Source organism: Hippopotamus amphibius, chromosome 3 (genome assembly GCF_030028045.1).
Source record: "Hippopotamus amphibius kiboko isolate mHipAmp2 chromosome 3, mHipAmp2.hap2, whole genome shotgun sequence".
Taxonomy (NCBI): Eukaryota; Metazoa; Chordata; class Mammalia; order Artiodactyla; family Hippopotamidae; genus Hippopotamus; species Hippopotamus amphibius.
Window position 1 is genome coordinate 140,684,117 of NC_080188.1, and position 27,647 is coordinate 140,711,763.

General features: G+C 41.8%; 2 protein-coding genes across 2 annotated transcripts in view; both read right to left on the reverse strand.

The window, feature by feature from the left end:
- Positions 1–7,676, reverse strand: part of F5 (coagulation factor V) — a 63,859-nt gene extending 56,183 nt beyond the window's left edge. The window contains exons 1-2 of the mRNA XM_057728126.1: positions 7,528–7,676; positions 3,117–3,208 (exon numbers count right to left, since the gene is read on the reverse strand). Of these exons, the coding sequence (XP_057584109.1) occupies positions 3,117–3,208; positions 7,528–7,676 (241 nt within the window). The remainder of the gene's footprint in view (positions 1–3,116; positions 3,209–7,527) is intronic.
- A 2,358-nt stretch (positions 7,677–10,034) lies between these two features.
- SELP (selectin P) overlaps positions 10,035–27,647 on the reverse strand; it is a 41,332-nt gene continuing 23,719 nt past the window's right edge. The window contains exons 9-16 of the mRNA XM_057728127.1: positions 24,338–24,523; positions 18,577–18,762; positions 17,493–17,702; positions 16,252–16,437; positions 15,280–15,399; positions 12,496–12,526; positions 11,378–11,433; positions 10,035–10,838 (exon numbers count right to left, since the gene is read on the reverse strand). Of these exons, the coding sequence (XP_057584110.1) occupies positions 11,379–11,433; positions 12,496–12,526; positions 15,280–15,399; positions 16,252–16,437; positions 17,493–17,702; positions 18,577–18,762; positions 24,338–24,523 (974 nt within the window). The 3' untranslated portion in view covers positions 10,035–10,838; position 11,378. The remainder of the gene's footprint in view (positions 10,839–11,377; positions 11,434–12,495; positions 12,527–15,279; positions 15,400–16,251; positions 16,438–17,492; positions 17,703–18,576; positions 18,763–24,337; positions 24,524–27,647) is intronic.

The window sequence follows — 27,647 nt, forward strand, 5'->3', positions numbered from 1 at the left end:
CACAGAACTAGGCAATGGAATGGGGAAGGCCACATAATCAATGGCAGTGTTCACACCGCATCTCATTAAAAATCTGAGGCTTTTCCTTTACACCAGATTTGCCTCCTTGTATCAACTATTATAGGAATACAGAGATGAATAAGATACCACCCTTGTGGTCCAGGGGTTCATATTTAAGCAACTTTGGGAGTTCAGGAAGAGGCTGCATAAAAATGGATGTTATGAGTTCACATAAAACAAATATGTTATGAGATATACAGGGGCTGACAGAATGGTAATGTTTTAAGTGTACCAGGCGGAAACATAAATCAGCTATCAAAGTCTACTTCTAACTAATGAGGTTAAATCAGGAAATCACTACAAAATTAATCATCTCAAAGGACTTTGATCACAGTCCTTTCCTCTTCAAATATGATCAATGCCCCTGTATCACCTAGAAGACAGTAGCCAGCTTGGCACTGGTCCCTCTATCCCTTACTGCACTCAGCACAATGGCTGCCACAGCACAGACATTCAAATTCAGTCAACTTGGCAAAAGTCACAAAAATATCTGCCCAATTCCTCTTTTCCCAGGCCTAATGAATATGTTTTCCAGCTCGTTTTCCCTTTACCCACTTACAATTTAATTTAATCAAGTCGATCTTAAGTATCTATTGTACATACTAAGCTTGAAGCTGGAGCTATAAAAAAATGAATAGACTACAGAGTCTGTAAAGACAGGAGATCCTTTAATTTCCTGCCCAAAACAGCAAACTTCACTTTGTTAGTAACCTTACTAATAAAAGGTTACTCACCTGGTCCCTTGCAAGGCCCCCCCCCACCCCGCCCCCAGCCCCCCATGAAGGTACTATCTCTTCTACCTCAGGCTGATCCAGCTCAGCTTTGAATCCCATCACTTCCTGTTTCTTCTGAGTCTGGCCCCATCAATTATTCTCCCTCAGATTTTTTATTTTAACATGTAGGTGTGTTTTTTTTTTTTTAATTTTATTTATTTGTTGGCTACATTGGGTCTTTGTTGCTACACACAGGCTTTCTCTAGTTGTGGCGAGCGGGAGCTACTCTTCATTGTGGTGTGTGGGCTTCTCTTGTTGCCGAGCACGGGCTGTAGGTGTGTGGGCTTCAGTAGCTGCAGCACGTGGGCTCAGTAGTTGTGGCGCATGGGCTTAGTTGCTCCGAGGCATGTGGGATCTTCCCAGCCCAGGGATTGAACCCGTGTCCCCTGCATTGGCAGGCAGATTCTTAACCACTGCACCATCAGGGAAGTCCTCTCTCAGATGGTTTTTTTGTTGTTTTTTTTAAAAATTTATTTATTTATTTTATTTATTTATTGGCTGCGTTGGGTCTTCGTTGCTGCACACAGGCTTTCTCTAGTTGCTGAGAGCGGGGGCTACTCTTCATTGTGGTGCACAGGCTCCTCATTGTAGTGGCTTCTCTTGTTGTGGAGCACAGGCCCTAGGCGCGTGGGCTTCAGTAGTTGTGGCACATGGTCTCAGTAGTTGTGGCTCACGGGCTCTAGAGCACAGGCTCAATAGTTGTGGCGCATGGGCTTAGTTGCTCTGTGGCATGTGGAATCTTCCCAGGGCAGGGCTTGAACCCGTGTCCCCTGCATTGGCAGGAGGATTCTTTTACCACTGCGCCACCTAGGAAGTCCTCTCAGATGTTTTTATCCTCTTCTTTTCTATTGAATTCTTGCCTTGAGTACTTAGGTATTTTAAGTCACTGTCATTCTTTTTTAAATAAACCTTTTAAAGTATCCTTAAACCCCTCATTCCCTCCCAGAACTACCCTATTTCTCCTCCCATGTGGAGCCAAGTTTCAGGAGAGAGTTATCTATGTAAGTTCCTTATCTTCCATTCACTTCCATTCCATTTCCATTACCAGGGGAAGGGGCACGAGGGAAACCAGGTAAAGAGAGAGTTTCAAGAAGGGGGACGTTACACGTCCTAGTAATGTCAAGTGGGAAAATAACTGGAAAGCAACCATTGGTCTGGCATCTGAGAGGTCATGGGGGCCCTTTTTTGAGAATACTTTGACATGATAGAGAATGAAATGCACCAATCAACACAGGAAATTGTTAGTGCAGGAAAGGGGAGAAAAGGCAGGCAGAGTCAAGGAGAGATTTTTTTTCGAGATGGGATGTTAATCTGAGCATAAGTTATGTTCTGTTTTATTGTTGAGGATTTTTGACAGAAGGGAAGGCTCCAGTTAAGGAGAGATTGAAGATGAAGGGAGATCTGGGAGGAGGCAGAACAAGATGGAATGAATAAAAGAAGTAGAAGGATGAGTCCGGGGAAGATGACAGGTCTTCACATGGTTAGCGGGGGGCGGGGGATGAGTGAATTATCGAATTATCGACTAGGGCACCCAACTGGAGGAAGTTCTCTCTTAACAGCCTTTATCAGTCCTGTGAACTATGTTACCATATTTACCATATTTAAGATCCCCGAAACCCATTCAGCCTACTTTCCTTAATTAAAAAAGAAATGAGGAAAAAAGAAGAGATTTTTCTTTAAAAATTATAGCTATGATGTACATCCCACTAAATAAAGCAGACGAGATGGGAAAGATAGATGCAAAAGAATCAGGCATATACAGTTCCTTTAAATGAGTCTAGGGACCCAGATTGGAAGCAAATGATCCTTTGCAAGGCTCATCTGTGCTCATTAAACTAGACCATAAGCTCCAGGAAGGCAGGAGATGCGTCTGCCTTGTCCACTGTGGCATCCATAGCACCTAGTTCAATGCCCGGCCCATAGCATGTGCTCAATAATAGTTTGTTAGATGAATGAATAAAAATTCAAACACCTAAAAGTTTTGTTTAGCTTTTTTTATCAAGGTTAAAAACAGCCGGCTTCATGGGCATGTGACCCATGCAACTGCATAAGCCCCCAGGCTCAGAAGGGCCCCCAGCTTGGCTTAATGCTTTGCTGTCACTGTTTTGAAATTCTCAATACTATGAATGAGAGTCCTACACATTATGTAGCCATACTGGTTAAAAACAACAAAAACACACATTTCTATAAAATGTCACTAAATGGATATTTTTAGATATATATGAATATCAAATTATCCATAGAGCTTTACCTTTAACATTTAAAAATATATTTCAGGCTTACCTGAAGTTCTGGATTGCGGTTTTTCTTTCCGAAAGTGTGCTTCATACTCTCTGTAGACAGTTTTCTTAAAGGAGGTTGCAAAAGGAGTTGAACTGGAAATAAAATAAATTTGAAAGGTTTATATGACATATACTTCTCACATTACAACAAAATAGACCTCTCATGTCCTCAGACTTTGACTAGAAGTAACAGTATTTTTAACTGCATTTCAGAAACCCAAGGTCTTATAAATGTGACTAAAAAGTGAAGTTAATAAAATAATTATTGTCTTCAAGAATATTCTGTTGTGATAACCATGCTTGCACACATTTAGTCTGCCCTAACTAATCCTGTAACTCAGAATCAATTTTCTAAAAAAAGAACCCAAGATTACAGAGTGAACCCAAACTGTAGGCTTAGATTTTAAATAATTAAAGAGATGACCAAATCCCTTATGCATAAATATGTGAGCTGTTTCTCAACCCATCAATCAAATACAGTTTTAAGCTACTGGGGAACATTGTAAAAAAGGATTGATTTGGTGGACTCTATTTCTCGCTGAGAAGTTGAAGATCGTTTTTGGAGTCAAAGCCCTGGGATTTGTATAGATACCAAACGAATGAAAAAACTGTCTCGGAAGGTTTAAGTAACTTGCCTGAGGAGAAACAGTTGATAATGGCAAAGCCAAGATTCAAAAACCATTGTACAGTCATCCCTTGGTATCTGTAAGGGGTTGGTTCCAGGATGCCCCTTGGCACCAAAAATCTGCAGATGTTCAAGTCCCTTATATAAAGCGGACTAGTATGGTTATCCCTCTGTATCTGCAGGTTCCACATCCACAGACATGCAGGGCTGACTGTTTTCGTGGTTAAGAATTCAGAGAGAGGGAGGCAGGGAGAATACTGGGATACTTTCCCATCTTTTTCTTCTGTGTCTCTAAAGATAGGCACATCATTCCTATCCTTGTCTTAAACTCAAAGACGAAGGTAAAAGGAAAAATAATTGTGGGAAATTTCTTATAAATGTCTAAACCAGTTGCCCATATTGGCTTTGTTATGCTTCCTCATCCAGCGAGTGGTCTCACTTCAATTAGGGCATAACAGAGAGGGACACTAATCACATTTACCGTGACATCTGTGCAGCACAGAAGCTAAGAGAACTGATTGTAGATTCAGAGTATCTGGGTCTGAATCCTGTATCTTCCCCTTGTTAACTATATAGCCTTGAAAAGTTTATTTAATCCATTCATGCCTCTGTTTCTGTAATCGTGAGCTGGGACCAATAGTAAAATCTCCCTCACAGAACTGTTACAAGTTTAAATAAGTTGATACCTACAAAGGGTTTAGAGCTGGCATATCGTAAATATTCAATACATGTTAGCTAATAACATTTTAAAAGTGTAATGAAGGTTGGTTTTCAGCTTTCAGGTTTTCCCAGCAAGCAGAAACATTTGTAAGTGTAGTAATTCTCATAATTTTAAAATGTGGGATGCAAGAACTATGTTAACATTTGGAGGCAGAATTAAAGGAGGTATGAGGGGCTTCCTAGGTGGCACAGTGGTTAAGAATCCGCCTGCCAATGCAGAGGTCACGGGTTCGATCCCAGCTCCAGGAAAATCCCACATGCCGCGGAGCAACTAAGCCCGTGTGCCCAAAAAAAAAAAAAAAAAGGAGGTATGAGTAAGTATTTCTGTAAGGGCTAACTGTCAAAGCTGGTGGGTTCTCAGTCACTGGAAGCATTTAAGTAGAAAGTAGACAACTATTTGCTAGAGGTATTGGTGCTTTGGGTGTGGGAAAAAGTAGGAAGTTAAAACATGAAATTTGAAAATGAATTAAATGACCTCATAGTTTTGAGAGCCTTAGAACCATAGTATTCTATATGTTAGTTTGTGTCCCTAACATGGGGGTCCGTTTTTATTTATTTCTGTTTTTTTTGTTTGGTTTGGTTTGGTTTGGTTTTTTTGTACAATTGAAACGTAGCTCCTGTCCCTAACCCTAGATCTTTAAATATAGGAATATAGGTGACAGGATAAAATCTTTACTAAGAAAAATCAGTCTTTTTTTTTTTAACGTTAACTTGATTTTTATATACAGCATTAAAATATTATCTCTTTACTGCGTTTTGTGATGCCCCTTACATCATGTGCCCATAGCAAGCGCCCCACTGCCCATGCCTGGCCCCACCCTGGCCAGAAACAGCATTTGGTATGGACTTTCCCCCTTCTGCAGGGCGGGAGAAACATGGTTATTAGAGATGAAACCGAGTGGATCCCTGTGGGGCTCCCAGGCATGGAGGCCTTTTTTTGTCCCCTGCTTCTTGTAGGCAAGACTGCAGCCTCCATGTCCTTCCCTGAGTTGAAAAATCAGTCTTTTATGTGGAGTAATTTTAATAGAGGTATGTTTCCTAATATGTTTCCCTGTGTATATTGTGTGTGCCTACTGAGGTATATTTATTTTAATTTGAACAATTGAATTGCTATTGGAAAATAATCTGTCTGGACAGAAAGTTAAAGATGACACAAATTCAGACCATATGTATGATGAATTTTCCATTTATGAGGACTATTTAAAGATGATTTATTCATAAGAAAATCATATAAAGCTAGAACCCTTGAAGGAAAAGTATACATGTATTTTTTTCAATATCTGTTACTATATACGTGTAAGTGATTGAACACGTTTCCTTAGGAAAGTTTCAGAGACATTCACTTGGGCCCCAGAGCAAGAATAAAAGATATATTTCACCTCTAAAAGGCACTGTCCTGCCAATATTACATGAAATAAGGAAAGATCTTTGCTTTTGCTAAAATACACTTTAGCAAAAGATGGCGTGATCTACGTTGATTTCTTTATAGTGAGTATCATTAGCTCTAGGTGTAGGACAATTTAGAACAAGTTCTTAGTTTAAGCAGCCAGATATACAGGTTAGATTTTTCACATAAAAGTACTAACAAGAAATGACATGATTTAAGGTTCAAAAAATCAGTTGGTATGCATTATCAGTGTATGATTTTGACTCAGTCATTGACACTAGAGGAACAACTCTGGCCAGAACTCTGGAAACTCAGCCACAGAGTGAGAGGATAGGGTGACCAACCATGGCTTCCCATGTGAATTCACATGAATCAGGGTTTTGCCCTGTGTGATCCTGCCTCCAATATTCTTCTTGTTATTCTCGCTGTTAGTTACAGAGGCAAGAACAAACTCCCAAGCATAAGCACAGCGTGACACTGGAAAGCAGCAACCACGTTAGTGTTCTACCCATGAGCAGGAAAATCAGTGTTGGAAAGACTGCTGTTTCCTTTGGGGTTTTAGTTACTAGTGGTTCTGTAAGGATGTGGGTGTGATCTAGACTATCACCTTGAAATACAATATTTTAAATGATTTTTTTTAAAGAGGGACTTATTATTAAGACCAAGATGCATTGCCCTCCAAAATAACCCAGTTACAAAGGAAAGATTTTAAAAGGGTTAATGTTATATACTAAAAGGTTTAAAACATTACAGTATTTTCTTGGCAGAGTGCTTTGGTTTCGAAATTGTCAAAGAGGAACACATCTTTCACAATCATTTAAACTGTGATGTTAAGTTTAAAAAAACTTAGTCACCCTAAGAGGTTTACCATTAAAAGAAATAAAAATATAACTAACTGGAAATATTGAGTAGAACCTATGGAAGTATTGAGTAGAACCTATGATTTGTTTAATTTCTGGGAACTCTTATTTTTCATCTTTCAATTAGGTAAATAGTTTGCAATGCAAATACAGTTTTATGATTTAACTCCCCTCTTAGTTACATATGCCCTTTAATAGTGACTCTATTAAAATAGCCAAGTAGACCACATCCCAGAGAGCGATTAAGAATGAGAAAAAAATGAAGTCACACATAGCAGAAAAAAGGTAAAAGAACAACAATGTTGCACTTTTATGAACTGATGATATTTTGAAAGTCATTTATAAGAAAGCAACAAAATTATGGCAGTTGTTATTGAATAATCTGCTTAGAATAAAGTACATGGTATACCTCTAGTTTCAGAAGATGAAGCTATGTGGACATGGAATAAATAATATGTAGCTAGAAGTTTAATAAAAATACCAGACTGCTAAAAATCTGGAACAGGAGTGAGGAGGTAGATACCGGGTGCTTTTGAATCAATCAATATATTAAATCAACAATCAATACTAACAAAACTATTAACAACAAACTCTTGAAACAGCATCTAGCTAATCAAACAATATTTTCTATATCCTCAGAACGATAAACTTGTATTATTGGAGGCAAAATCAGCATCCACCAAGCTTACTTCATTCATCATACTCTCCTATTAATTGTATTTCCCTACCTGGAGTTAAAAAAAAAAAAAAGCAATGGAATTGCAAAGGGACTAGATTATCCTCCCCAGAGAAGCCCACGCAGACGCCGCGCCTGCCTTACCTGAGGTTTGTGGACTCAGGGTGGTAGTTCCAGCTGATGCTCTGCGCGGCCACGTAGAACTGCCTCAGCCGCGCTGCTTCAGCCCCCAGGCTCCCCCAGCCGGCGCCCAGGACCACGAGGACCCAGAGGCAAGGGCCAGCTGGGAACATGTTTCCTTTCCCGCTCCTGCCTGCCGCCACCGCCTCAGGGGTGGGTAGGGCTGCCTCCGCCGATCGCGCCCCGTTTAGCCGGGCTGCCCGCTGTCGCTGTCGGGGCTGCCGTGAGCGCCAGGCGGCTGCGGGGGGCGGTGTCCTCCTCCCCTTCGGCTCCCCCAGGCGCCTCGGCAGCTGCAGCCCGGGCTGTCCCCACCTCCTGGGCCCCTTCCAGGCTGGGGGTTGACTAGGTCACTGCTCCAGATGACAGGAGGTATTAGGGAGAGCAACCAGGTTAGCGGCTGTTTTACTACCGGTGAAGTAAGGGCAGCGATCAGAGGCTCCAGCAGGCAGGGCAGTGCTCAGGGATTCATGAGATGGGGCAACACTGACCTCCAGGCTTCCATCTGCTGACCCCACGGCGCAGTAGCCCCTCGCCAGCCCCAGCCACCATAACGCTGCCTAGGGCGGAATTCACACTTGCCAGGCCCTCTGCAGTTCCCGGCGCAGTGGGACCCAAATCCTTTAACCACTTTACTCTCCTGATCGAAGGAAGAGGGCATTATGCCCTGTTACTGGGCACAGAAATATTGTCTTTTCAAGTGGCCAGGAAGCAAGGGGATTATCACATGAATGGGGCCTGCTGGCCTGGCCCACTTTCCTGACTGCTACCCAGGCACAGATCTGTCTTTTAAAAAAAAAAATGATTGAAATATAGTTGATTCAATGTTGTATTAGTTTCAGGTGTACAGCAAAGTGATTCATGTATATACGTGTATATCCTTTCTTAGATTCTTTTCCATTATAGGTTATAATAGTTACAGTCCCTGTGCTATACAGTAGGTCCTTGTTGTTTACCTAGTTTACATGCAGTAGCATGTATCCGTTAACCCCAAACTCCTAATTTATCCCTCCCCTCTTCCCCTGTGGTAACCATAAGTTTGTTTTCTATGTCTGTGAGTCTATTTCTGTCTTGTAAATAAGTTCATCTGTATCATTTTTTTTAAGATTCCATATATAAGCGATATCATATATTTGTCTTTCTCTGTCGCACAGTTTGTTCTTGATAAGGGCCTGTGGCCACCTAAGGCAGTGACAGAGGAGAGAGCTTAAAGAGCTTCACTGAGTGAATCAGACCAGATTTCAATCCCACTTACTAGCTGTGTTCTCTTGGATAAGTTACACGACCTCTCTGGATCTCAGTTTTGACATCTGCAAAATAGGGGTGATAATAATAGTTTTCCCCGATAGGGTGGCTGAGAGGAAAAAAGAATACTGTGAAGTATATAATTCCTAGCAGTCGGAAAGCACACAGCACATGTTGATTACTGTGATTATATTTTTCCTGCCTCCAGGGCCCCTTATGTATCTTGGAAGATCTGGCTGTTTCACATGGCCTTAAGATATGATTTTGCTGTTTATAGAGAATCTGAGAATTATCTTGTCTGAAGCAACATTATGACTTATCCTGGGTTCCCTGAATCTACATGCTTCCAAGCTTTTATCTATGATTTGTCTCAACAGATTCAGTAAATTGTAATCTAGCACCTCACCTGAGGTCTCCGTGATGTCTTCAGGCTCCTCAACACACAGTCTCTGTCTTTGCTTCTTGGCTGATATTATTTGATCAACTTAGAGTGCCATTCTCTCCTCTTTCCTGTCCACTCTCTAAAGTCCAATCAGAGTTCTAACTATCTCTTTGATTCTGGGCCAAATTGACTTTTCCATTTTATGAATTCCTACCACACTCTTCAAATAACATGCTCATGTTGATCACTCTCTATCACTTTGTATTAGTATCTATTGTATCCCCAACTAGATTATAAGCTATTCAAGAGCAGGAACAGTGCCTTATTCTCCTGTATCTGTAATATCAGTGGTTCACAAAGCTGGTAAACCATCAGAATTCCCTGGGAAGGTTTTACAAAATGTCGATCCTGACTCAGGAGACAGGACAATAATAATCATCCTATAATACTACGCCTAGTGATTGGCATAAAGTAAACATGCAGAGATGCTATGGACAGTGTGTCAGTGAAACTTTTTAAGAGCCACGTGTCCCTAAATCCCGAGGTTATTACCAAAATTCTTGCAAAATCTAGTAAGCTTTAGTTAGACTGTTTCACCATTTTTATTTGCGTGTTTTATTTGCATGTTTACCTAGTCTGTGTGACATGTTCATTGCCTCACATTACACAAAGAGGACAACTATATTGTTTAGCTTTATATTTTTTGTATCAGTTTCAGACAACTGCTGTGTAACTTTCAAGAAGCTATTTATTAAGCATGAGAATTAAAGAACGTGTAAAACACACTCAGGTGATGAAGATATTTTCTCTCCTCTGATTTTCTTCTTGTGTGTTTAGGGTGGTGGTAAGATATGTATTTGCTGACCGAAGGGTTGAGTTTGTAATTGGAACAACCGTGATTGTGCATTACATTGATGTAAACAAAGTGATGGACACAGACCTTATTCAGCAAAACGTCAAACAATAGAACATGGCATTTGTTCTACTGAGGGAATCCTTTTAATTAGACATTCAAACATTGGTCTTTGGGTCCTCTGGGGGAGAGTGACAGGTGGAGGGAAGTCCAGTACCTTCCTGGCTTGATTCTTAGTCTTCTGCAGCCTCTGGTGCCATCTAGAGGCTTCTTTTGAAGCCTTGCAGCAGAGGTCTAAATGGCTTCACAAACAGCAAGCACTGAAGACCCCAGAAATCCCATAGAAGTTCCCTCAAGTCAGAGATACCTCCTGCCTTCCAGCAAATAAGAGGACGGCTTCCTCCAATCCAAAAATAAAGAGGCATTTTTATTTTTCCACAGTCTGGTCTTCTGGTGAGTCACACGCTCCAGGCTCTAGTTAATTAGCATCTCAAGTCACCGCTGGGGCAAAGCCCACAGACCACTGCAGAAACATTCAGTCCCAGCTTTTGAGGCTTGTGTTGGAGGAAGAGGAAATGGATCAGGAAAGGGTGGTGGGTGGAGAATTGGGGCTTGTGGTACAGTCCTTCTGCTCTGGTCCAGCGCGAATCTAAAGGAAACTCCATGTCCTTTATTCACAAGTATTTGCATAGAACTGCAGCAAATATGCAACTGTTATAGTCAAGTCTATCGGGAAGGCTGATGTTCAAAAACAGGATCCTGGGGAGGTTGAGTGAGGTGACCAAGAAAAGGACAGGTCTTTGAAAATGAGACAAAAAATTAAAAGAATTATATTTTCCTGAAAAATATAGAAGAAAGCTCTCATCTTATGTGCCCCCTAAGGCTTAGTAACATCTTTTTCTAGATTCCAGATATTCTGCCATCTAGGCTACTTCTCTTAGGAAACTCAACTACTCACTGAGCTTTTGGGGCGAGAGAAAGTATCCTATTACTTTTGTCTTCCCAGCAGGTCGCATAGGCGATTGGCTGCCTAAAGTTTGTAAAATTTTTCTGGCAGTCGTGACTTCCAGTAATCAAGCAAGCCACCGTATCAATACCATCTAGCAGGCAGGAATGGGAATGCGACACATCCTGAAATAAGTTGTCTAACTAGACAACTTATCCTGCAGGAAATGAAAATCCTCCTATGAACTCCCTTTCTATTGTCACTCTACTGCTATACCTGTCCCCTACTGCCAACACAATTTATGATCATGTGAAGAAAAGTCAAGCTTTATATTCTTCCTTCTCCCCCTACTGTTCTGTCTCCTTCAAACATACTTTCATAGGTAACTTACCTTAAGGGGTTGGGTCAAAGGCAGCATTCGTAAAAACTCCGTATGTTCCTAGGTGGCTAAAGAACAGAAACACAAAGATGACGTGCCATATGGTGCTTCGTCCTTGCCCCCAGTCCTGCGCATAGTTCCTCCAGAGACCACGGATTACCGCCCCACCCCTGGAGATCTCTGCTTTTAGAGGGAAAGAAGAATGAAAACCAAAGAGCTTTTCGAGACCCCACTTAACAGCTCTGGGTAATTTGCACTGCACTTTATACCCAGGTTATTGTTGATGCTTGAGGTACTGAGTACCTGCTACGCCCCCTGCTGTAGCCTGTTCTTGGTGAGAGGAAATCTTTATAAAATTACAGCCTTGATACTTGATCACATGGCAATAGTTTTCAATGAATGGTAGTACTGCTCCCTACAGGCGTTTTTTGATTTTCGTAATGATCAGGACTTACTCTTGACATTTAGGCAGGGGCCAAGGGTGCTGGATGTCCTAATATGCCTGGGGTGCAAAAGAGTTGTCATACACACTCCATGTAACTTCAGAATAGCTACCCAACATTCATGGAGATGAAAAATCTCTGCGCCTGGAAATTAACTGCTTTACATATAAATATTAAGTTTTTTGCGCATCTACTAAACGCAGTTGCTGTGTGAATTAAGGGAAGATAATAACAGGTTTTCCAGCTCTTTACCAGCGTTGTTCATCATTTGAAAAAATCAGGTTGGTGTTGGCAACGGTTCTGATGCTGTTTGAGTCACTAATAGAATATTCCTGTCAGTTGAGCTTTCTGGCTGTTGCCTTCATAGTGACTCTGCTTGAATGAAGGTACAAGCATCTGATGACCTCATAGCATCTGCTAGTGTGATGCCCCAGCTCTAGTATTTTATTTCTAAGTCACTTTCCCTTATATTGCGCCTTTATATTATCATTAGGGCACTTATTGATTTTTTAAAACATTACATACTGCTAGGATGTATTATCTGTACATTTCACTTCAGATTTAGTCAAGGGGGCATTGCCAAATATTTGTTTCATAAAACAGGTGTCTGTATAATCATTTTGACACACTACAGTGAATTAAAAAGTCAAACTAGAAAAACTTAATCATAAAACATTTCCATCTTACCTTTGAGGGTTCAAGGGGCTTTTTCCGTCATCTGAAATAAGCAAGAAGAGAGATTGGTTTAAAAGAAAAAAATGAGATGAGGGAGAAAGGTCATCAGTGATAGGGATTATTGGGGAGAGTCAGCAGACTGATTTTCAGATAGGCTGATTCTAAGGGACGTTTTGGGGACAATCTCTTCCTGAGAGGTAGGACCTGTTTGAAGCTAAAGTAAACATTCGACAGTATGTAACTCCAGAGGCTGCTCATCTTTCTCCTCTGCCCTTCCAGTAACAACCTCTCCTCCTGCCTCTGGTCCCTGCCTTCATCCTCTTGGCTACTCTTGGTTGTTGTTGAGACCATTGGTTCTCGAAACTCATTTCTTTGGCACTGGAGGGCTTCTGTCTTTGCATCCTGTGTCACACTTCCTCAGTCATTATTTGGGCAAGTTAATCACTTAAACAAATCAAAACCAATGTAAAGGTGGATGTTTTCCTTCCCTGCTCACATATGTGATTGGGGGCCTCCTATCTTAATCCAAACAATGGACTCTGATAGTGGAAACTATAAACATGGCAGCAGGCCTGTCAGTCATCCCATGGGCATATAAAAATGGAAAAGCATCTCATGCCTAAATATGTTTAGAAAATATTAGATAAAATGAAGATGAACAAGTATATTTATTACAGGGCATGGGTGAGCCTTCAATGTGATAATGAATGTACACTTTGAATTTGCAGGGGAGGGACATAGTATGCAGCATTTTCCTAGTATTTGACCATAGAATTCTAGAAAGTTTAAAATCAAATTGGGACAGGTCAAGGAAAATTCCCCATCCCCACAAGTGAATTTATTTTTTATGAAGATATTGGAGGATGGGTGGCTGCTGGTCCCTCTCCATGGTTCAGAGAGTTCCCTGGAAATGTCTCAAAACTAAAGAAAGAACTTGGGGAAGGTGCAGGAATAGGATGATTCCTGCAATGTAATGGAGATTAGGATTCATGTCTTGGGAGCTCTCACCTCTGCCTTCTGGATTTGGTGAAGTAGGCACAAACATCGCATGGAGGGACTGGTTGTAGCTTTTTGGTCTTTAAGCAGCGTTGTTGTTTGTCTGTTGTCCTAGTCACTCACTCAAGGGAAAGTATATGAAGGAACATAAGAAAACCAGCCTAATACAATGCTGGCTTTGTGAAAGGAGACAGCATGAGAATAGAGAACAAGGGGTTCTTCCTTTCAGCAGTTAAAAATAGGTGTGGAAATCTCAATTCCATGAGAATGCTTGCAGGTACTTTTAACATAGCCACTTTCTGTTCCTGGATTTGAGCATCCCTGACCCCTCTGATACCCCCAGTTATTTTCCACGAGGAAAGATGAAGAGCCCCATTAGCTTATTAGAAGAGGCTTCTCTAAGTCAGAAAGAGAAAGACAAATACCATATAATATCACTTGTATGTGGAATCTAAAATATGGCACAGATGTTTCCATCTGTGAAACAGAAACAGGCTCACAGATGTAGAGATCAGACTTGTAGTTGCCAAGGGGGAAAGGTGGAGGGAGAGGGATGGACTGGGAGTTTGGAGTTGGTAGATGCAAACCATTACATTTAGAATGGATAAACAACAAGGTCCTACTATATAACACAGGGAACTATAATGGATAAACCATAATGGAAAAGAATATTAAAAAAGAATGTATGTATGTGTAAAACTGAGTCACTTTGCTGTACAGCAGAGATTGGCACAACATTGTAAGTCAACTATACTCCAATTTAAAAAAAAAAGAGGTTTCTCAATTTATGGACAGGCTGAGCGTCTGGGGCAGACAATGAAAGGATGTTTGAACCCTTAAGCAATGGTTCTCTTTCTCTGTTCCTAGGCCACAGCTATCTTTTGATGAACAGTCTGAGAAACACAGTTTTCCTTATAGAGGCTCTTCAGTCATTTGGATCACTTTCTTCCTTAATCCTGAATTAGCTCCACAAGTTTTCATAGCACATACACATCTCTCAGCTTATCATACCCAGTCATTACTAAAGCAGCAGCTCTTTACACCTCTAGCTTCATTTTTCACTTCCTCCACCAGTTTTTTTTTTTTTTTCTGATTCAGATGCAATAAACTACTGATCATAGCACTTTTCCAGTTATTTCACCCTTTCAGATATCTTCACATGCCATTATGTCTGCTGGAGCTCTACTTTGATTTTTTCCATTCCTCTTATTCTTCGAAGTTACGCTTAAAAGAGGCTTTTCTGCCTTATCAGTCTGGGTGGGACCCCTCTATTTTGTGTTTCAGTAATAATTAGGTTGTATTTTTGTCCTAACACCACCTTTACATTGGTTTTGCAACCCTTCAGTATTAGCACTGATTTAACATGTCTGTGTCTCCGATTGGATTATACATTCCTTAGTATCAGGGACCATCATTCTGGGTCCCACTACCTGGCATGGTTGGTCAATAAATGGCTATTGCGTGAAAGAATGAGTGAATGAAGGAAGTATAACTCTTTTCCAGTTATTTTTGGTGATGTATAAACTGGCCTCATCAGATCTTGGCAGGGGGGTGGTAGGGGGAACCTTTGAAAATTCAGATTTCCAGGCCCATCTCCAGATCTCCACATATGAGGACCTGTATTTTCTATTTTCCTGAAGGTGACTCTGATGGGGCGTTGGTTCTCAAGATCATTTAACTTGGCCTTGTTTTCTTTTAATGCAAATGTTTTCAGACATGAACTACTGAAGTTGTGGTTTCACTGCCCTGCCCCAAATCACATGAAAGAAGGAAATAAGGAGAACACTCCTTCCTATTTACCTTTTTGTCTGCAACGCTTTCTTAGCAGAGCCAGGAGTATCCCACACATCGTTAAACCGATTGCAGAAGCCACAGCTCCACCAAAATAAGTCAGGGCTTGCTGGATAGTCAATGGCCCCACTGCAAAACAAACACACACACACATGCAAGACATAAGAAGTGTATTGTACAGAAGACCATCATTCCCCCAGAAGGGCCCCAAGAACGCGAAGATGTGAGATCAAGTAAGTTATCAAAGGTCCTGGCGGTGCTAACAAGTGGCATGAAAAGATCTAGAAGTCATAAACCACTGCAACAGAATGGGATGCATGCAGGGCCTGATTTTCTTCCTAATGCTTAAATATCAAACATAATTTCCAAAGGAGTCAGAGTAAGGAATTAATAAAAGGAATTAGATGATTAAATGGTAAACACAGTAAATGGAAGTTTGGATGAACAAAATAAACAGAGGGTAATTGTGAGGGGGCAATTGAAGATTTTGTGTGACAAAAAGTAGTTTCAACAAGCTGCTAGAGAAAAAAATGAAAAAAAAAAAAAGGGGGGGAGGGGGATAAAATAAGCCTTACAACCGGAGCTTAATTAAAGAAGATATATGGTATTTTGGGAGGTATATGGTAAGCAAAGATCATCTGAGATAATACATTAGGGTTCTGCATTAAATAACCTTCCGTTAAACACATTTTGAAACTTCAAGATGTACTACACGCAGATTATAAAGAAATGAGAGGATTCATTTCACAAACTGGAGCTTTGAAAAAGGAGTCATGATCATTTACACAGAGTCACTGAATTTGATTCCCACTGCTCTGCATAAGGTACGGAATGAATCTGTTTGATTCATTGTGAAACAATTATTAAATGCAGGGAAACCCAGTGATGGAAAGCGAGACCACTGTCAGAAATTCACAGAGAAGCACTGATTTCATTATTTTCCGTATCAAAGCGACTTCCTAACTCACATGAGACATATACCTTGGCAGGTTGGCAGGGCAGCTGACCACTGGCCATTCTCTTGGCACGCTGTTCTCTCTGAGCCACTAAGTAATTGATCTTCTGGGCAATGGAAGCTGCAGGTTGATCGGTAGCTGAAATTTCCCCAAGGGTTGGAACAGTTCATCACTACTGGCTCAGTCACGTGTAGCTCGGAGCATTTGACAGCTGCAGAAAAAAAGAATGCAGGGAAACACAAACATATAGAATGAACATCAAAGAAATTATGATTTCATTTGAAACCTGGCTAGCATTGCCAGTAGATGAAGTAGAATACAGAAAATCAGAAAGGAAATGAGCTACTGTTGACATTCCCACTAGCTCTTCCAACCTCACACGTGCTCAGATATCCACTCAAAGAGTGATAGCCAAAGAACTAGGATGGGCACATCATGGCGATTCAGTAAATACCTGCCAGTGGATTGATCCATCTTCACTACAAAAGTACTATTTACAAAATTTTGCTTCTCAAAAATACTATTGTTCTAAATGTTATTGTTACTACCATTGGCATTTGGCTGGCATGTCAGCTCCTACTTCTTAAAATGCCAGGGGTTCAGCATAGCTGGCCTCTGGAAGTTTGAAAGAGCTAGAGACTGCCATACTCTTTAAACTGTTTTTTTTTTCTCCCCAGGGAATTTCAGGCTATGCTCCCAAATTTGTGGATAGAAAACTAAATTTAACTCAGATTTAACTCAACTCAGGAAACTGAATTTAACTCAGACAAATGTTATTGAGCAATGGTGACATTTGCAAAGCAATGTGCTGTGCTTCACAGGGAATGCAGTGATGAAAGAGACAGTGCTTTGTGCACACAGCTATAGGTCTTCAAGAGGCACCAGTCATGATTTATCTTTTTATTTAGGTTCCAATGATGAAAATACGGAACCGCTACACGGCCACATCATTCATAGAATCGCAACTTGTATTTCACAGTTCATATAGCTGGTTTCCTGTGTAGCATGCTTGTTGTTCTAACACATTTTGGACATTTACATGTTTCCTCCTTTGGGTCTTTGAGTACCAGGGCATTAGCTTGTGACCTAAGGCAGGGGAAAAGTGATATGCCTGTTGCACGTTACTTCTAATTGGGATTGGTGTGGATTTCATGGAGGAGCTGACCCTTGAAGTGGTCATTGGGGATGGATGGGATTTTGAAGGCATGTACAATGACTAGCTTGCTGGAAGATAGCATCAGAACTGCCTGCTCCTTTTCACATTACCTCTGCATGCTGGAGCTACCGCTGTCCATTGGCCAGAAGGTCTGCATTGGAGAGCACCATCTCCCACGAGTGTGAATCCAGCTTTGCATCCGAAGTGGCAAGTGGTATTCAAACCAAAGTTTCCCAGATGATGCCGACAGAACATTGTTCCCTGCTTCGGAGTGATGAGGGATGGGCATCGCACCTCTGGAGTAGGAGCTGATGCTATGTCTGCTGTGAGAAAATGTTTCAATGTAGAGAGCTCCCAATTAAAAGGAGCACAACAGAGTTAAGACTGACATGGAATAACTGCCTTCCACTCCTTTCATAATCAGGGAAGTTCTAGCAATAGCTCCTTAAGGAAATTAAGGAAAACTATTAAAATCAGGTATGGAAAACTAGATGAGAAAAATTACCAAAAATTGTCCTTGGAGAGATGATTCTCCTGGCCAGAAGAAGAAACTGGGGGGACGGGGGTTGGTCAATGTTATTGATATTAAAAACAAAACAAACCCAGAATTATTGGGGCAGAAATATAAGAATTCAGTAGAAAGAGAAGTATGAACAGGCCAACTGCTTGCCCGTTGCTGCTTTATTGGGAGGTGGTATTTTCCTCTGGCCAAAGGTCAACATGAAATGTGAGGGGTGGATGATGCCACTGGCTCTGTCACTAATTCCCATGTGGCAGAGAGATGACAGTTGACCTCTCTCCACTTCAGTTCCTTGATTTGAAACATTGGACAAGTGACTCCACCCCTAGTGCCCTCTCCTGGCAATGGAGCAATGGAAACCATTCAATTGACTCAACAAAGCTCTTTGAGAAAAAGAGGCCAAAATTATGAAAGAAAATTTGTGCTTAAGAATAGGTGTATATCTTTTATTCACAAATATGAAAAAGTCCTGTCCCTCCTTGTACATGTTTTAATCCCTAGGCTGTGTTTCCTAGACCCCAATAGATAACCCACTTCATGACAAGAAGTGGAGCTTTCACAATAATAATATCATATGTACCTGTCACATAGTAAAAGTGTATATAAATGTTTGTTATTTCTGTTGAGGAAATTTCCAGAAGAAGAGCTGTCTTAGCAAGTGTATACTGTTTTACCTTCGCAGGTCGGTGGGGATGCTGTCCATCTTCCAGAAGGTGTGCATTCAGCCTGGTTGGACCCCTCCAGCTTAAAGCCCTTGTTGCAGGAGAAATGGCAGGTAGAGCCAACAATGAATTCTCCATGAGTGTCAGGACAATCCAGGCTTCCCTGCTCTGGGGCAGATAGTTCTGGGCACTTGATGGCTGGAGAATCAAATCAAGAATGTCACAATCTCCAAGTTGATTTTCAAGCTCTGTTTTGCACCAAATTTATTCATTCACGTTTTCAACAAGTATTAATACTCATTGAGCTCCCACTGTGTCAGGTGTTTTGCTAAGTGGCAGGCATTTCACAACAAAAACAACAAGTCATGAAGTATAGAGGGCAAGGGGAGGGATGGTGGGCTTGCAGAGAGGAGTGTAGGACGAAGTCACAAAAATGAAGTCAAAGATTTAAGCAGTCAGACTCAAGAATTCACAGTTTCATCCTCTTCTCTCTGCACCTTCTGTTTCAGAGACCTCGTAGCCTCCCCCGACTCTCACTGTCCTGTCTGTATAAATGCAGTCCAGGGTTTCATTTCTGTCCTTCCTGCCTGAGACTACTTCTGGTTGGATATCCTGCTGTGTCCACAAATTCAACACATCTAAACCCGCAATCATCATCTTTGGTCCTAAACTACTGTTTCTTCCATTTGAACCTCCAGTTCCCCTCTTTCTTTTTTTTTTTTTTTCCCCTTTTAACCACAGTTTCATAGCAAAGGAAAACTCAGAACCTCCTGGTGAAGCTAGATTAGTCCCTGGGAATTTTCTGAACTGACCTCATGTGTTCTTTCCTCTGGTTCTTGGCTCGCACGGCCCTATATTTCTTTCACTTTTCGCTGAATAAAATCGCACCCATCCTCTAGGATCCAACCGAACACAGCCTCTCCAAAGCCTCTGCTAATCACCACAGACTGAATTCTTCTCCTCTGAACGCATCAGTTTTTTGTTTGAATGCATATGCTGTCATATCCCATGTCATCTCTTCCCTCTTCTCCTGGATGAAAAGCTCCTAAAACCCAAGAACCATAAATCTTCGTGTCTCCCACAATTCACACTGCAGCATCTCAAGAGGTGGAGCTCAACAACCGTATGCCAAGTGGATGAGTAAATTAATTTTTAACTTACTATTTCCCTCAAAAACTGCTTTTATAAACTATTACAGTTACATATTTCTCTTGGGATCATGTCTTTCTCCCCACAATTGGTTTATGACATAAAACTATTATTTATCAACAAATATTGGGTTCTTGACAAACTGAGTGACTATTCTTTCTTTAAATCCAAGGCTATCTGAAAGCAATGCCTTGATCAGATAAGGCTCATTTTGCTTAGCAGTTTTGCTTTTTAGAAGGACCTCTTGAAATCCCTTGTAATGCCTCATGGAAAAGTGATATATCATCTTTTACATCCTGGCCCACGTGTTTTTTGGTGGCAGGCTGTTCTCCGAAGGATTGTGGATCCTTATCATGTGAATCCATTCAGATAGCCAAAGTAACATCCTGAGTTTCAGTTTGCAACTCTTAAATTTTTGAGTAATTGATAAATCCATGCTTGGCAGATCAATTCCATTTATCAACCGTTTATTAAACATGTCTACTGGAGTAAGTCATAGGCAGTAAATCATTTATGAACATTTTCGCTAAAATAACTTTTTCAGAATCTCCCAGAATTTCATATTTAAACCCAAGAAAATGCATAACGTCAACTGCATGAGAGCAGGGGCCTTTTTTTTAAGCTCTTTATTAGAATATAATTGCTTTACACCGTTGTGACAGTTTTTGCTGTACACCAAAGTGAATCAGCTGTATTTATACATATATCCCTATATCCCTTCCCTCCCGCAACTCCTTCCCACCCTCCCAATCTCCGCCCTCTAAGTCATCACCCATCATTGAGTTGATCTCCCTGTGTGATGCAGCAGCTTCCCACAAGCTATCTATTTTACTTTTGGTAGTACATATATGTCAATGCTACTCTCTCACTTCGTCCCAGCTTCCCCTTTGCCTCCCATCCCGTGTCCTCAAGTCCATTCTCTACATCTGCATCTTTACTCTTGCCCTGTCACTGGGTTCATCAGTACCATTTTTTTCGATTCCACACGTGTGAGTTAGCATACGGTATTTGTTTTTCTCTCTCTGACCCACTTTGGAGAGCAGGGGCCTTGTCAGCTCTTTTTAACTCTGTATCCCAGGCAACAGTACCTGGCACAAAGTAGGGGGTCTAAAAATATTTGTTGAATGAATGAATTAGTTAGTGAGGACAATTTAATTTGGATGCATTCTAACAAGTGTTTTTACATGGTGTAAAAAGAAACAAGAGGTGTTACTATTTTAAAAAATTGATTTAAGTGAGCCCTAGTATACAAAGAGAATTACTACAGCATGAAGTCTACTTGGGGGATATTGCTTTGCTTTCGATCTTGTCAGGCTTGTTCTGCCAAAGTTATAGATACAGTCTTTTGTATCTAGGAAAGTCTCTGAACCTTCTTCTGTAAACATGAACCTTGTCGAATCAAAGGCCCCTAATAAGGATTTGACTAACTTGCGTTAAGGAAGCATGTTTTCCTGTCTGAGGGGCATTCTTGATGAGGTACATGGAAGCCTAGCCCAGAGCTGGCAAGTGGTGGACGTTCAGCAAACATGGGCCTAATTAAATTTGTGGAGTTGCCAAGCAAGCTGCTGGAGTGAAGGGACCTAGAGCAGATGTAGAGGAAAAGATTTTTACCAAGGAATGACCTCTGTGGGTAACTTTAAAAAGTAGTCATATCCTTGAGTCTACTCTAAAACGTTACCAAAACCTGAGTCATTACAAGAAGAACAGAAAGTGGATAAGGGTTGCTTTGATCACCATACTGAATGCTCTGTTTTCATGGACTTCAAGGCAGTGCTGTCTACTGGAAAGGTCTTCGTTGCTGCTTTTCTGTAATCCACGAAGTAGCTGTACATGATTGCATGTGAATTCATAAATTATTGGGATAACTGGCACTCTATTATCCACTTACAACATATTTAGTTAATTCTCTGCTTCTTTGTATTATCTCTTTTTACTTGGGTTGAATATAGTTTTGTCAACATTTTTTTGGAAAGAAGATATAGTATAAATAATAAATTTAATTGAGTTGGCTATTCTGAACTCAAACTTTAAAAATAAAGACTTTGGAATCTTCATGGAGAGACATGTTGGAAGAGTGGAGAAATAAAAGAGACGTGAGCCAGGCCAGAGTTTAGAGGGCACCAGGGACATGGCAGAAGGGCAGAGCTAGGATTGGGACTTGGAGCCAGGACCTTTCCCTCCCAATCAAGGTGAGGTTGGTCATTAGGAGTCAGGTCCAGCAGAAAAACATGGTCTCCAGAGGGTCAATTACAAAGTGACTGGGAGAACAGGCATCTGTGTCAGGATAGTGGCCCGAGAGGCGGGGACATGGGGTCACAGAACCCAGGTGTAAGCAATGCAGCACTGCTTAGGTTCAGGGATAGGAATTCAGGTCCTGGGGGCAAAGGCAGGGAGGGGACTGGAAAATACCGGCAGAGCTCAAGCCCTAGAGAGCCCAGGAAACTGGCATTCTAACTTAAAGGGAAATATCTGTGGACTCACTCAAAAAATGGAAACTCACATGGCGCTGTGAAGCAGAGACTCAGCATTGCACCTGCCACCCCACCCTACTTACTCGCTAGCCCTCAAGCCCTTCTGATATAGCCTAGGACTCTGCAAAACACCACGTGAAAATCAGGGTTCAGTGCCGTAGGGTTAAAAATTCATGGACTCGGGCATAGGGCAAAAGAAGAGGAACCATGTGCCTAAATCTAGAGAATACATTTGGAGAATGAGGTGGAAACACAGGTACAAAAACCAGAGCTAATGATTAGGCTCAGACAAGGTGGACACCCCCAAAGCCCGTAGTTGACTGAAGCGGCCGCCCATGGTCGTTTGGTTCTAGACACTGGGCAGGGCTAGGCCTGAAGGGTGGGGGGCAAATGGAGGTGGAAAAAGGATGAGGGGAAATGGGGGCCTCAGAGCTTACAGATTTAACAACCAGGTTGATTGCATGTATGATTTAAAATTTAGTGAGATATTTCTTAGGGATTTTGATTCCTTAGATTTAAAACAGAATGTAGAAAACCGGAGCTTATGATAAATGCCCATGGAATAAACAAATGAGGGACTGAGAGAGACGTGATGAAGCACAGACCCTAATGATATCAGCCATCAATGTTCTAAATTGCTTGGGTGGCTTGTAGTGTATCTTTTTGAAGCAGGTGATAGCATTTTATGTCCTTTAACCTACGGTATTCGTGTCCAGGGAGGAGACTTCAGAGGTGATCTTGTCCACTCTTCTCCTTTTGGAATCGAGAAAATCAAGGGTGTGTCATGATTTACGTGGTCCGTGACTTCAGGGAAGAGCAACACGGGTCTTTGGATGTTAATCTAGTGCTCATTCCACAAGAAGGAGTAAGTATTTAGCTCTTTTCACGAATAGATTTCTATCAACACGTGTTCTCATTAGCTCACTCTTGTTCTCTCATTTGATCACTCATTTCAGCAACTGGACAGGAGCAGTGCAAAAGAGGAAGGTTACAAGTGACTGACCCGGGATTTAGAAACCGGCCACTGGGTAGCAGTGCAGCATAGTGGCGGAAGCTCTGGCCCTGTAATCAGGCTAGACCTGGGTTTGAATCCTAGCTCCTTACATCCTATCTGTTTGATCTCTGCCAGCTATTTATTTTCCGTTTCCTCGTCTTTAAAACAGGGACAATGATAACCATGTGAAGGATTGTTGTGTGGACTGACTGCAGAGATGCATATGAAATAGCTGGTACTTATTTACACAAGCCATAAAAATTAGCTATTGCTGGTACAGTACACAGAACAATAGGACAATGGTGACTTTTGAAAGTAAACGAGCTATAAGTTAATCAATTCGTAAACTTCTATTTTAGAGCACACTATAGACTAGGTGTGTGTCAGCCAGATGTTTTGGGGGAAACAAAACAGGTAAGACCTGTCCCCTGCCTTTAAGGATCCCATAATTCATTGTCAGTAGGGCTTAAGCTTGAATACATTAACCAGTGAATGATAAGCTTCAGTTCAAAAGATGCTCGTCACACACCTGCTTTTTCCCTGTCTAGTCGCTGAAGGAAATACAAAGGTGAACATGGCATAGTGCCTGCCCTCAAGGAGCTCCTAATCCATGTAGAAGTGGAGCAAGGGGAGACATACACAAGCAGTTAGACTGTGAGATCTTGAGGGGCTGGGATGAAATCACATCCAACCCTGAGGAAGCTCAGTGTCTGGGGCTTAGTAGTGCTCAGTGAAGGTGAGCGTGGAAATGAACGAGTAGGAGTGCAGTAGAAAAGTCTTGATAATGAAGTAAAAGCCCCAGTGACATAGCTGAACGTCATCACTTACTAAGTGTGAATTTCAACAAGTTACTTAGTCTCTGGACCTCTATTTTCTCATCTATAAAATAGAGACAATACTGCCTGTCCTCATTATTTTAGAGCTGTAACAAACATCAAATGTCACAATGACACTAAAACACATTGTAAAACTGTGAAATGTTTAACATTATTATTAGAAGAATATTCAGAGAGAGAGAGAGAGAGGCTTTTGGTCTAGATTGTTATGCTTTGGAAAAAGCTTTCTTTAGTTTAAGAACAGGTTGACATGAATTCCTGATGGTCCTCCGTCTGTACTGTTACCTGAGAAGCCATAAGAAAGGATAGACCCATGGTCCTACCTTCACACGTTGGTGGGGAATCTGTCCAGTGTCCAGATGGAGTACAGTCCAATGTTTCTGGTCCAGATAAAGAGAATCCCTCATCACAGGTGAACTGGCATGTGGTGTTATAACTGGAATCTCCCAGAGGCTGGACACAGGTCTTTGTTCCATTCTGAGGGTTTGGCAGAGGAGCACAGGTAATGGCTACCGTGGGCATGGCCAGGGAGGAGAGAGGAGGTTGTTTTAGAACACGGCAACTTAAATCAGTGTGTGTGTGTGTGTGTGTGTGTGTGTGTGTGTGTGTGTGTGTGTGTCCTTAACCTGCCAGGGCAGCATGGGTTAGAAATGACTGTTTGAATTTCATGGTGCTTTGTCACCAGAGAGAGGTCGTGGACGTGTGAAGCAGCAGCAGCTGACAGTGGACTGGTATCCTGGAACGCTCACTCCCAAAGAGCTTTAGAGGTGATTTAGAAGGGAGCTGGTGCTTTGTTGGGAGAGACAGTGATGCAGCTGATGTGAGTTGCACCTGGACAGGAGAAGGAGTGGCTGCTGCCTTGATACCTTCTTCAGAGAGAGACCCAGTCACCTTGCCAGAAAATAATGACAGGTGATTGGAAATAGGGAAATGGAGTAAAATACTGTTTCCCCCTCCAAAAGTTCCTTTCCTCAACCAAGTGATGGAAAGAATCTGGGTCCAAAACCTGCCTCTGTTACTTACTAGCAATGTATCTCTGGACAGTAAGCTTTCTGAATCTCAGTTGCTTCAGCTATGAAATGGGAGAAATAGCAATCCTTGCCTTGTGGGGATCCTCAGTTATATAAAACTAAATCATAGGCAAAAATTAAAGTAAAAAATATTTTAAAAATCATGACACAAAGTATGCACATAATGTAACTGGCCACCTGCAAATGCTCTTCCCACCAGTCTCGGCCGACAATGACCAGCCCCAGATGACCCTACTTGTTTACTTACAAAAAAATGAATAAGATCTCATGGTTCTTTGCCACAGTTTATTCAGGTGGAGTTTGTGGTGCTGGAAAATTTGGTTTGGTTGGCGATCATGCTCTGTGACTTTCAGCAAGTCACTTAACCTCTCTGAACCTCACTATGGTCACCTTTAAAATGTGGAGAATAGCATTACCAGCTCCCAGGATTTTTACAAGGTTCAAAAGTGAAAACTATGTAAATGTTAATGGCTGTCAAGATATCCTTCAGCCAATTAATGAAGTAAAACTCAGATTAAATATATTGGCATTAAAAACGAAGGCTAAGGGGACACATGGTTTAGGGTGTTTCTTCTTCACTGTTTGGCCTGATTGGGTAGTGTTTGGCTTTAGACCAGAGACAGTGGTGGTATGGATGAACCTAGGGCCATTTTCAGCCACTGATTTGAACTCCTTGAGGCTTTGAGAGCATTTTCTATACTTTTCTCTTCCCCTCCTCCCTTCTCCTCTCCAGCTACATTACCCCCAATCTCATCTGTTTGTCCCAAGACCTAGTTATTTTCTGCCACTTGAAAAGTCTTTCTGTATTCAGTGTGGGCATGGGTGGGGAGGGGAGAGGAGACAAGTCAGGAAGCCTATAAAATGTAAGGACAAAGTGGGAGGGTGTTGCTGCCACGAGTCCGTTTCCAGCTCTTTTGTGGCTTTGCCTTCCGATAGCCCTGGGGGGGGGGGATACGGGTGCAAGGGGGAACCTGGAAAGGGAAATTGCCGGGTAACACCCTCTCAGGAGCGTTACAGCAGCTAGTAGGTTGCAAGCCTCGTGGTACCTTCCTGCCCAGACCACATTTGGGTATTTCACTTGACGCTCACCCAGCAGCAAGAGGAGAAAGTCAGTGTAAACAAAGAACTAAAAGCGGAAGGCAACGGCAAGGTCACAGGAAGCCGTGGTGAATGTCAACCTCCTTGCTGTGAAACACCCACAGGCAGGCCCGTGTGGGGCAATGAACTGTAATCTGTGCCCTCCATAGCCCAGGGTTGTCCGGAAGGGTGCTGAGCATTGTAACACCCTCCTCAGGGCTCCAAGCTCTGCCCCAAAGCTGGGTGGACTCTAGTATATCCAGCCTTCAGTGTAGCCAGGGCAAGGGCTGAGCAGCCAAGGTCACAAGCCTCACCCTGGTCTCTGCAGACCCAGCTCAGAAGGTGTGCCCGGCCCTAGCCCTCATGGCCTGCCATGCTATCTCATGCCTGGGGATAAAGGACACGCAGTTCTGTTGAGCTGGGCAGCCTCTTTGTTCGTTTCTTCATTCATTCACTCACTGTTGACCTAACTTAACAGCAGTGTATGTGCATGTGTGCTTGTATGCGACCTGAATAGCAAGTGGTTTCCTTTGTATTAAAAACATGTATCTGCCTGCTTTCACTCATGTTGGAAGTGGGTACAAAGTGAAAAGCAAAGCCAAACAATGCAGAATTGTCTAGTATTTTGCCTATCTAAAATTGCATATGTATGCATCTTAAAAATACTAAACATGTGGAGGAAAATATTGGAAGAATTCATACCAGAATGGAGAAACATAACCCGTGTCTGTTATAGAGTAGGGTATTTTAGAGGGAGTTATTTAAGAGGATTTTCTTGTTTCTCTATTTTCTTATTTTTCTATAGATTTATAAATAAAAATTGTATTTTTTGAAAGCAGTATTTACCGTATATATAAGTAAATAATTGGATACATTGGGTAGAACAAGGAATGGGGAGTATAAAAAGTGTACATCTGTCCTTCAATTCCCAAACAGATGATTAGAACCAGTTCTATTTCATGCAATAAATGGCGTTACTTTATATCAAGTGTAATGCAGATAAATGTGCTTATGCTGAATATTCTTCTTCTGAGAATCCTGTGACTTTGCATGTACAGATTAGTTTCTTCCTCTTTTCATCAGTCTTCACTACATCCTATGTGGGTTTCTCCTCTCTTACACAGATCTTGGAGGATGTTTACAGCCAGGCACCTGTAAATTCTGCCCCTCCCATTCCACTGTTAAACCCTTGAGTTGCCCCCGATTCCACCATGATACTCCATGGTTCCTAGGGGTAAAGTGCCAGGTCAGTCTTGGAACAACCATCCTGAGGCTATTTTTCCTCTCTGGCCTTCTTTCCAGATGCTATCTTTAGCCAAATGAGAACAGTTCGCCTGGTTCATGATAGGAGCCTTCGGGTCCTGGTAGAGGCCCAAGGACAGAATTGGCCACAGGCCACTCCCCCCGTTCTGTTACCAGACATCCTGTCGCTTGTGGTATCTGCCTTGCCCCTGAAGGCATCTGCATTTGGGATTCCTGGGTTACCTGATGATAGTGTTTATTCATTTTCCAGTCCATTTCAAGT